The 11832-nt window shown below is 45.3% G+C and overlaps 1 protein-coding gene and 1 long non-coding RNA gene across 2 annotated transcripts; both read right to left on the reverse strand.

Annotated features, from left to right (window-relative positions):
• Positions 1-660: 660 nt before the first annotated feature.
• On the reverse strand, positions 661-3466 carry LOC143487699 (protein S100-A13-like). Its single transcript, XM_076986778.1, has 3 exons — positions 3115-3466; positions 1702-1833; positions 661-1339 (listed from the first exon to the last, which is right to left on the reverse strand). The coding sequence occupies exons 1-3, from the start codon at positions 3244-3246 to the stop codon at positions 1169-1171; spliced, it is 435 nt and encodes a 144-aa protein (XP_076842893.1). The 5' UTR covers positions 3247-3466; the 3' UTR covers positions 661-1168.
• A 2684-nt stretch (positions 3467-6150) lies between these two features.
• LOC143487701 (uncharacterized) lies at positions 6151-6834 on the reverse strand. The gene is made up of 3 exons (XR_013124336.1): positions 6820-6834; positions 6326-6453; positions 6151-6162 (listed from the first exon to the last, which is right to left on the reverse strand). It is a non-coding gene; the product is annotated as an uncharacterized LOC143487701 (long non-coding RNA).
• Between the last annotated feature and the right edge of the window lie 4998 nt (positions 6835-11832).

The raw sequence follows: 11832 nt of genomic DNA on the forward strand, positions 1-11832 counted from the left end.
GGACGTAGCATTCAGCTAGCCTGATGTAGAAGGGTAACAACACGACTAACAGTCCCATAATATATGATAATGTAGAGTATATTGTAAATAGCCTGTCCTGTTTTAGGGTTCAATACACTGACACACCATGAACATTTTCAGGTGAACCCAAAACTGGTATAGTTCTGTACAGTATATATTATTATTAGTAGTATTATTGTTAATATTGTCACGTTTTTATAATCTGTTTTTTACTCATCTGAGGCTGCGGGTTCACCTAAATTTCCTTCTGTGGGACAATAAAGGCTGTTTCTAACCAATTCTATTCTATTCTAACATGTCTAGCATAAACTGAACATAAACATTGTTACATAAACTTGCTTTTTGACTTTAGTGCTTTTGGCACTTTAGTTCTCAGCACACAGAATTGCAACACAACAACTGGCAGTTGTTAATCATGTTAGTCATTTGTTGCAGTGACTTGAATGGGGCAGGTGACACTCTAGTGCCCTTGAAAGCAGTCAGAGGCATTTCACAGTCCTGCTCAGTCTGTTGACTTGTCCAGGTTATTGTACTAGAACTGAGGAAGCATTTGTTTACAGTGGTTTAAACAAACGTTCCAGCCGAGCCAATGCTGAACCTACCTGAGGGTTTTCACCATGAAGAAGTCACATTACTGGATTCCAAAACACAATTATATGTTTATTATGTCACATCATCATTTACACCGAGAAATCTGAGTGTAACTTGGAATAATTACTTTTCTCATTGCACAAGAATGTTTTTTTTTTACATCTCACTGCTAAGGAGACACTTAACCAAAATAATTGTCATGAAACACAAGCCACATTATACATCGTAATGCCTCAGTCTATATCGCAAATGCCAATATTATTATACAAAAATATCACATACGGCAGGCTGATGGAAACATGCCAAAGCTAAAACCTGCAGCACCAGAGAACGTCAGCCAGTCCAAACAGAGTCGAGCCCACGTGCCCTTATGACTACACTGTCACTGCTTAACACTTCAGAGTTATAAGTGGGGTGTCTAAAAAATGTGATAAGAAGGGGATGATCAGGCACAAAGGTCTGTATGGAGCGCCTACGGGGTTTCCGCCCAGTACACGTACTGGGAGGGGCTCATTTGAATAGACAGTCCTAGAGTCGTGCTATTTGCTATTGGGTCTCACAGTAACAGGCAATTACATCTGACGGTTTTGTTTTTCTGAAGCTGCCCAAACTGGGTGGTGGCCAGTGTATTCACAAGCTTCCAAAAGTTCTTGAAGGTGACGCCCTGGTCCTCGTGCACCTCCATCTCCTTCAGGAGCTGCTTTAATCCCTCCTGATCCCCGGCAGCCTGTAAAACAAGTGCATAAAACTTTAGCCATCATAAACTCATAAAACGGCTCACATTCACACCATCAACACCAGATACTAAAGCACGCCCATTTTAACTGCTGTAATTTGTATTGTTTTCCCGTAAATATTTATTAGGAAATACTGAGTGAAAACACTGCAAAGCTTATGACATATTTTCTAATCCCTTCCCTTTGAAACATGTGAAGTAGTCAGTGTAGGATATGCATGTTCACAGTAGATTCACTGTGACTGCAGACTTGTGCAGTCGTACTGACGCCGTCCACTGTGTCTCCACCATCACACATCAAATAAACGTGAAGGTCAGAAGCGTGTGAGGTCTTCTGTTAGGAGGTGGGTTACCTTCGCCGCAGTGGGCAGCTCTTTGGAGATCATGGTCTGGAACTCCTCCACAGTCAGTGTGGGACCCTCGTTAGGAGAAGCCTTGTGAAATTGTGTCACCAGGGTGTTGATGGCTAACTCTAGCTCTGTGTACTACAGAAAGGAGTTACATCTAGTGAAGCTATGATCAATACCACTTCACTTCATCCTAATTAATGTCTTTATTTTAACTTTATTATCTGAGTTGGTAAAAAGATTTACAACAACCTGCGATTTTTCTAAAGTGTACCACATATAAAAAACACACATCTCTGCGCACGCCACAATGAAACAAAACAATCATGGATTTGCTTTAGAAACCTTATAAGCATGATCAGTTTTAGGATGTAGCTGGGACTCCGATTACATTTAGACTACACTGAAAACATCCAGACGAGAGTCACGGGTTCCAAATGCCAGACAATTGAGTGAGATTATGCGTTTACAAGCACTGTGATGATTTGAATCTCAGATGCAGGGATTTCTAGATTGCGTAATTCCAAAGGGTGTAACAGTGGCTCTGGTGTCTAAGAACAAATTCTTTACACTTGAAGAGTAACAAAAAAGATGCCAAAAATGTGATTCAGAACAAGCCTGAACCTGAACTACTGACACCAGTTTACTGACCGGTTGACCCTTTACTCCTCAAAAGGCAAACAACCGCTACAGCTGCTCACACAAGGTAAGAATTTGATTGCCGACGAGAACTTGGTGCCGACGAGAATCTTAACTACTCAATGCTTTGTGTCCCTATGGTGTTGAACTGGGCTCCCCACGACTGGTCCTATGAAGTGTGTCCTATAGAGTAAGACCCCTCTGACTACGCCAGGTAAGAACAGACAAGCAGGCACAGGAAGTGCTTATGGGATCACTGTGCACGCTGCTTGCAACACACAAAGCACTACTATTTGCTTTTTGGGCGTTGGCCAGCAGAAAAGCAAACTATTTTGACTATGGTGTGGACAAATCCATGAAAATATGCCCTTAAGTGATGACAGTAATTTGGACAATTAAACAAGTTTTGTGATCTGATATTCCAGAATTTGTGATTCTGAATTGTATGCTCTCCAAGTTAATATATTATAGTGAATAAGAATCTAAGGTAGTGACAATGCAGAGGACTGTTCATAGTTTAGCTGAATTACTATCAAATAATTGGCTTAGATATGAAATAACTACGTCACCGTCTGTGTAGCTTAAACGAAACTTACAAATTAATTCGCAATAGTTTTTTTTAGTAAACTGGCGCACTCCCGGTTGAACCAACTAAGCTGAACCAACAGAACCGATTAATTCAAACGTCAAAGTTATTGCATTACATTTACTTTTTTCGTAACAATTTTAAATAGTTAGATCTACAAATAAACCGACACAGTATAAAAGACTCACGCTCACCTGCGATGCCATGTCGTCCGTTTGGACTCCGGATCTGGAGGAGACTAGGTGTAGTGGAGTGATGGTGTAAGATCTCCACCCACCACCCCGAGACCCGGAGGTTCCTCCCACTTCCACGTCAGTGCCACCCATGCGGTACCAGAACCGCACGGACGGGACTAACCCACACGGTCGTGTTGTAGGCTAATGTGGGTTGATTTAAAAACATGTGCTGTACCAACGAGGTGTTGCGATCAGTCTGTGTAGCTACGCCACGTCCACCACATCAAACACCAGAGAGCTGATATCTCCACATGTTCCTTCACCTGTATTACTCTAGTCCCCACGAAGCGACTCTCACCTGCATGAACCTGGCACGACATATTAAGCGAAGCGGAGACGGAACCACCGCAAACCGGACCGACAACATTCTGATAGAGGATCTGACCACAGTGGCATTTACATGTTGACTGATAACGTTTCTGAGGAAGGTGGATAACGAAAGCTCCATATTTGTTGTGCTATTTTCCTATACATTTTACTTTAGTATACATTTTTGTTTAGTGCTAAATCTAATGTGTTCGTGTTGTTATTTATGAGGGTTTTATGAATTTTTATGTAACTTTAATTTACATAAATTAATTGGGTCATCTCTCTCAAACAACTATGTTTTGTACATTTCAACTCATGGGTCTTGGTTGCTTCTGTCACTGGAACACAGACACACAAAATAAAAATATATATTATGCATATACTGTATATATATATATATATATATATATATATATATATATATATATATATATATATATATATATATATATATATATATATATATATATGTGTGTGTGTGTGTGTGTGTGTGTGTGTGTGTGTGACTTTAAAACAATAAAGAAATATGAATGTTTAAATATAAATGTAGAAATCTTACAGCAGATCCTATGACTAGCCAGCTAGAACACTGAGTGCTCAACTCTGGTACCTGAGGTCTGAACCGCTGGACTCCTCCGTTTCCACAGACCTGCTCCTGCCGACTCTGACTGGCCTCCCTACAGACACACACCTCCTCCTCCTCTTCCTCATCACCTTCCTCCCGTCTGATCTCTGACTGAAGTGTGGTGATGTCATAGGTGTCTCCTGAAGATTCACCAGCTCCTCATCGCTGGAGTCACTGAAGCATATGTGTTTATGTGTGTGTGTGTGTGTGTGTATACACATACCAATATATATATTAGAATGTAATGAAGAAAAAGTGTTTATTTCATTTAATTTGATTATTATAACTGACAACTAATGAAAACCCCAAATTCAGTATCTTACAGAATTTAAATATTGTGAAATGGTTCAGTATTGAAGACACCTGGTGCTACACGCTCAACACATAATGAACTCAAAACACCCACAAAGGCCTTTAAATGGTCTCAGTCTAGTTCTGGAACACAATCATGGGGATGACTGCTGACTTGACAGTTGTCTAAAAGATGACTGACACCTTACACAAGCAGGGAAAGATATAAAAGGTCATTGATAAAGAGGCTGTTCACAGAGCTGTGTGTCCAAGCACATTAACAGAGAGGAGAAGGAAGGAAAAGATGTGGTAGAAAAAGGGTACAAGCAATAGTGATAACTGCACCTGGAGAGGACTGTGAAACAAAACCCATTCAAAAATGTGGGGGAGATTCACAAAGACTGGACTGCAGCTGGGGTCAGTGCATCAAGAACCAGCACACACAGACGTATGAAGACGTGGGTTTCAGCTGTCACCACACACAGACGTATGAAGACACGGGTTTCAGCTGTCATCACACACAGACGTATGAAGACACCACACACAGACGTATGAAGACATGGGTTTCAGCTGTCACCACACACAGACGTATGAAGATGTGGGTTTCAGCTGTCATCACACACAGATGTATGAAGACATCCGTATGAAGGTTTCAGCTGTCACATTCCTTGAGTCAAGCCACTCGTGGTCAAGAGATGCGTCAGAAGCGTCTCTCCTGGGCTAAAGACAAACAGGACTGGACTGCTGCTGAGTTATATTCTAAAGTTATGTTGATGAAAGCACATTTTGCCCAGATCCCAGAGTCTGGAGGAAGAGAGGAGAGGCACAGAACCCACGTGGCTTGAGGTCCAGTGTTTGGGGTTTGGGGTTCCATGTCATCTGCTGGTGTTGGTCCACTGTGACCAACTTATGGAGATGCAGATTTCATTTTCCAACAGGACGTGGCACCTGCACACAGTGCCAAAGCTTCCAGTACCTGGTTTAAGGACCATGGTGTCCCTGTTCTTAATTGGCCACCAAACTCACCTGACCTTCACCACATCTATGGGGTATTGTGAAGAGGAAGATGCAACACACCAGACCCTACGATGCAGAAGAACTGAAGGCCACGATCAGAACAACCTGGACTCTCAGAACACCTGAGCAGCACCACAGACTGATGGACTCTCAGAACACCTGAGCAGCACCACAGACTGATGGACTCTCATAACACCTGAGCAGCACCACAGACTGATGGACTCTCAGAACACCTGAGCAGTACCACAGACTGATGGACTCTCAGAACACCTGAGCAGCACCACAGACTGATGGACTCTCAGAACACCTGAGCAGTACCACAGACTGATGGACTCTCAGAACACCTGAGCAGCACCACAGACTGATGGACTCTCAGAACACCTGAGCAGCACCACAGACTGATGGACTCTCAGAACACCTGAGCAGCACCACAGACTGATGGACTCTCAGAACACCTGAGCAGCACCACAGACTGATGGGCTCCACGCTGCACTGCTGTAGTGTGCGTGTTATGAATGGAATTACTGAATCTACTTTTCATGATATTCAAATTGTATGACCAGCACCTATGTGTGTGTGTGTGTGTGTTGTTGATGTATTCTGTGTTGATGTATTCTCTTCCTGGCATTGCAGCACAGCTACATGAGGCTGCAGGTATCTCCATAACGTGACTCACATCTCCTGCTCCGAGTTCTGGCCTGGAGGCCCCGCACAACCAGCACAGACGCTCCCCATCACTCTGAAGCACTTCATGCAGAAACACCCTGCAGAAACATACTGACATTTACACTGGAACTGTATGCACCAAGTATACAGTTCACATCTTGGTACAACTTGTGTTTTCAGCAGCAGCGGAACATATGGAGATATCTGGAGATATGAAACATTCATGCAGATGTAGATATGGAACAGACAGGAGTGTGTAACCTGTGCAGTGTGGCGTCGGGCAGATAAACACATCTGGACTGTCTTTGCTTTTAATCACCTGGCCACAGGCCAAGCAACACTTTTCACACACCCCCAGGAGTCTGGCTATGGTGGCCCCACCAGGAAGACTGCACACACAGACACACACACACACACACACACACACACACACACACACACACACACACACACACACACACAGTTAGTTCTAGTGGGTCTCTCGCATGTTTCCTCCTCTGTAATGTGTTTGACAGGCGTCATAAGTAATCCATTACCAGTAAACTTTAGAGTGTGGTGCTATTTAATGGAGGATCTTACTGTCAGATATGTTATTTACTGTTAATGTTAATGTTATTATTGCTCTGTCTGACTTCATTAACCACATGTCATTAAACCATGCCTAGAGCAGACCATCCACCAAACCATGGGCAAACTAACATGTGTGTGACTCACTGCAGTGCCAGTGTGTGCAGTGTGCTGCCAGCGTGACTCACCGCAGTGCCAGTGTGTGCAGTGTGCTGCCAGCGTGACTCACTGCAGTGCCAGTGTGTGCAGTGTGCTGCCAGCGTGACTCACCGCAGTGCCAGTGTGTGCAGTGTGCTGCCTGCATGACTCACTGTGGTGCCAGTGTGTGCAGTGTGCTGCCAGCGTGACTCGCCGAAGTGCCAGTGTGTGCAGTGTGCTGCCAGCGTGACTCACTGCAGTGCCAGTGTGTGCAGTGTGCTGCCAGCGTGACTCGCCGAAGTGCCAGTGTGTGCAGTGTGCTGCCTGCGTGACTCGCCGAAGTGCCAGTGTGTGCAGTGTGCTGCCTGCATGACTCACTGCAGTGCCAGTGTGTGCAGTGTGCTGCCAGTGTGACTCACTGCAGTGCCAGTGTGTGCAGTGTGCTGCCAGTGTGACTCACCGCAGTGCCAGTGTGTGCAGTGTGCTGCCAGTGTGACTCACCGCAGTGCCCGTGTGTGCAGTGTGCTGCTAGTGTGACTCACCGCAGTGCCAGTGTGTACAGTGTGCTACCAGTGTGACCTTCGTCCTCCCTTGCCCGGGCCAGCGCTCTGAGCACAGCTCTGCCCACACAGCGACGATGAGAGAGGATACGTCCACGGAGCCACAGGACTCTCTCCTGCAACACACACACACACACACACACACACACACACCCACCCACACGTACCCACACACACACACACACACGTACCCACACACACACACACACACACACACACACACACACACACACACAGGAAGAGAAATACGATGCAGTTTCAGTTATGTACAGAAAATCTCATAAGCCTCTTTTTAAATTATGAAAAATAAAACAGACAATTTGAGAAACAGCACAAACGTAAGTGAACACTCTACCATTTTGGTTTAATCCTCTGGTACATTGGATACTAAATGAAACAATTACTCTAAGAATATCTACATTCATCTGAAGATGTTTACATATTTATTGGCTGAATTATATAGAAATCACAGTTTGTTTCATCCATGGAGCCCCTCCCTCTTCCTGGGGCCCAGAATGAACATGACACAAACTGAAATCGCCATGTTCATTAGTTTGCCGCATTCATTAGTTCACTAGTTTCGTTTAGTGTGTGATCTATAGATGTCTGGTTTCTTACGCACTGCATGGTGTCTACACAGGCACGTGTAAATGTGTAACATTCTTTGAATAGTTCCAATTCCACGTGTCTCCCTTCCTGTCTGTGAGGACGCAGTACACACTTTCACTTTCCCAGTGGCAGGAATGATGGACAACAATTGAATTAAGTGGGAGGGAGTCTCCCAACACACTGCAGTGGCAGGACCGAGACGCCCCGGTGACGCACGTAGACACCGTGACCCCAACTGTCACCTCACTGGCCGTGTACTGCACCTCTGAACATTGTAGATGTGAAGTTGGGTTACAAACTGTAAAGCCCAGAACCATGTAAAGAAACCTTCCCGTGTGTGAGGGGTGTGGAGACCAACCCTGGACCTCATGTGGGCGTGTGTGGTCTTACTTGTTCCCGTTGAGGATGGTAACGGCTGCACACAAACCTCTGCAGCCGTCGGGCGTAATGTCCAGCAAGAACCAGGAAACAGGAGAGGCCATAAAGCAGTCCTGCAGGCACAAGGTCAAAGGTCAGCTACAGCCCATTAAGCAGTCCTGCAGGCACAAGGTCAAAGGTCAGCCACAGCCCATAAAGCAGGGCAAAGACTTACCAGAGTCCGGCTGCATGGTACCAGTTCACCAGCAAATTGTTAACAAGATCTACCATAAAACTAGAACTACATGTGTAATCTCACCATATAATTTGACAGTTGACAGCACAACTGAGTTACAGATTAAAGGTTTATGGTAGTTAACAAAACCAAGGATTTTTCATCATATAATTGGCCAACCCTATTTATAAAATGACTCAAAAGGCTTCAGATCCTGCAGAAATCTCTCTATACTGCTCTGTGTGTTTAATGAATCATATGTCAACAATTATAAACCAAATGCAAACTACTATTGTAAAACAATGACAGGGTCTGTTGTTTTCATTGGTGGCTGATTTACTGATGTATTTACACCTACACTGTATACCTGACAGATCTCACAGAATTGTGACACAGATAACAAATATTTCATTGTGCCAATATTGTCCACTAGATGTCACCAGAGTGCTGTTTAATTGTAAGCATCATCACCAATGATTAGGTAGGCTGTGTATTCTGGTTCCAGAGGCTTCATCAGACACTTCCTGCTCAGCACTGTGATGTTCCCCCTTTGCAGGATGTCAAACGAGGCCACAATGTCCTTATAAATGTCTGCTGCATAGCCTGATCCATTCACCTCAACGTCAATGACTACAGGAGCTGCAGAAATACACAGCAAACGCCTCAAAGTTACACGCACACATTTATACATGCCCAGAAAATGACAATAAATATTTTGCAATACAAAACGTGAAATGAAGAATTTCGATTGTGCATTGACAGACAGTTTGGTAGAAGCTCTTTTTTGATGAAAATGACATTGTGTGTGTCCTTGATCAACAGAAGTGATGACAGAGTGTTTCTGGATGCGCTGTTTCAGGGCAATGGGGAGTATCGATTCTTATTTTTACTGAATAAGCCAAATGCCGAGCTAATACTGAAGCATTTTTTAACAGAAATATTCCTGTCTGGAGACTTGAGTACGCCAGTGTTATAGTAATATCATAAACGAAACGGAACTTGACATGCATCTAAATGGAAATTGTACTAATGATTCCCCAAGAAAGCATTAAAGCTCCCACACGTCTCACCTCTGGCTACTATCACACGTCTCACCACACGTCTCACCTCTGGTTACTATCACACGTCTCACCACACGTCTCACCACACGTCTCACCTCTGGCTACTATCACACGTCTCACCACACGTCTCACCTCTGGCTACTATCTCTCCCTGTGCTTGGTGATGCAGTATGTCAAACACCCAGAACACCATGAGGTCGAGGGCCATCACCACACCACCCATGGCCACGTGTCTGAGCAACGACACCAGGCCGGCCGCCATGGCCCGCCTCTCTCGAGCAGTCAGACGCACGGAGCCTGGGGGGGGGGGGGGGGGGGGGGGGGCACAGACAACATGGCTGTCTAGATCCAGATATCCACTGTTTTGATTCCATCTTGTTATCAGATTAATTTTCTCTTCTACTATCGAATACACATGCAAACACACACCCACCCACACACACACACACACACACACACACACACACACACACACACACACACACACACACACACAAACAGCGGATCTTGGGGATACAGTTTCCTCACAGGGAATGATATATGTTCGGGCTTCTTTGTCATTGAGCGGTAATACTGCCGGTCTTCCCTGTCTGGAGAACTTGCGGTCCAACTCCACAAACTGCTCCGTAATGTAGAAGTTCTCAAAATCATCCACGTGGAGGTAACGGTGTTTGTACAGGACGGCCCTGTTCACAAGTGCCAAACACACACCCTCACTATCACTGTATTACAGTGCACTCACTATCACTGTATTACAGTGCACTTACTACCACTGTATTACAGTGCACTCACTACCACTGTGTTACAGTGCACTTACTACCACTGTATTACAGTGCACTTACTACCACTGTATTACAGTGCACTCACTACCACTGTATTACAGTGCACTCACTACCACTGTATTACAGTGCACTTACTGCCACTGTATTACAGTGCACTCACTACCACTGTATTACAGTACACTTACTACCACTGTATTACAGTGCACTTACTACCACTGTATTACAGTGCACTCACTACCACTGTATTACAGTGCACTCACTACCACTGTATTACAGTGCACTTACTACCACTGTATTACAGTGCACTCACTACCACTGTGCTGTAACTGAGACTGTGGGCTGGACTCACTGCAGGTACATGAGGAGCAGTACAAACAGGCCCACGTAGGTCAGCAGAGCGGTGAGCTGGTGGAAGTGTCTCCGGGCCTCCGTCACCTCCTCCAGGATCTTCTGTGTCGTGTCCCGCACGGACTGACTGCTGTCCAGACTCATGTTGAAGTGCACAGAGGCGGACATGTTGAACTCAAACTCCTTTCTCATGCGCTCGAATGCTGCAATGGTGGCTGGAATTAAATTAGCCAAGTCAAAAAAGTGGATCAAAAGGAACCCAGCAGTTAATGTAGCGGTGCGGCTGACACATGAAAGGACGAGACTGGGACAGAAACACCTCAGAGGAGGCGACGGCACTTACGCAGGGCCAACTCAGCCTTTAGATGGTTACCAATATATGAAGGAATGATACAGAAGAACTCGCCAACTGTTGAGATGGGGAGAAATATGAGATAGGAAATAGTTACTGATATAAACAAAACATAAATAAAACACACGCTACTCACAGCATCCAAAACACCTTTTACATTTGTAGCTTTTAAATGTGTTCAAACACTTAAACGTTTGGCTAAGGATATTGATATTGGGTTTTGTGAATTTCAAAGTCATAAAACTTCATAGAGCATGTGGCAATGTGGACTGTAGCATCCTGCGGGACGGTCCACTGTAGCTCTGTCCTGCGAGACGACCCACTGTAGCTCTGTCCTGCGGGACGGCCCACTGTAGCTCTGTCCTGCGGGACGGCCCACTGTAGCTCTGTCCTGCGGGACGGCCCACTGTAGCTCCGTCCTGCGGGACGACCCACTGTAGCTCTGTCCTGCGGGACGGCCCAACACAGCGTCCTGCAGCACAGTCTTCTGTTCCAACCTCCTGTGCTTTGCTTGTCTTATGTTGCGTGTGCAGTGTGAGGTAACGTTTGGACTCTGTGGCGGGCACGTGAGAAGGACCCTGGTGAGGAAGCGAGTCAGTGGCGTAAAAAGGGGGTATGCAGCGTATGCGACGCATAGGGGCGCTGCACTAGAGGGGGCGCTGCACTAGAGGGGGCGCTGCACTAGAGGGGGCGCTGCACTAGAGGGGGCGCTGCACTAGAGGGGGCGCCAAATCGATGCCAGAAAATTATTTGCCGAGT

The sequence above is a fragment of the Brachyhypopomus gauderio genome, unplaced genomic scaffold, assembly GCF_052324685.1.
Source record: "Brachyhypopomus gauderio isolate BG-103 unplaced genomic scaffold, BGAUD_0.2 sc49, whole genome shotgun sequence".
Lineage (NCBI taxonomy): Eukaryota > Metazoa > Chordata > Actinopteri > Gymnotiformes > Hypopomidae > Brachyhypopomus > Brachyhypopomus gauderio.

Coding starts and splice junctions, on each gene's coding strand:
- LOC143487699 (XM_076986778.1), bottom strand. CDS start 3,246: ATGGGTGGCACTGACGTGGAAGTGGGAGGAACCTCCGGGTCTCGGGGT. Junction 1,834..3,114: donor CGGACGACATGGCATCGCAG/GTGAGCGTGAGT, acceptor TCCTTTCTGTAG/TACACAGAGCTAGAGTTAGC. Junction 1,340..1,701: donor AGCTGCCCACTGCGGCGAAG/GTAACCCACCTC, acceptor CTTGTTTTACAG/GCTGCCGGGGATCAGGAGGG.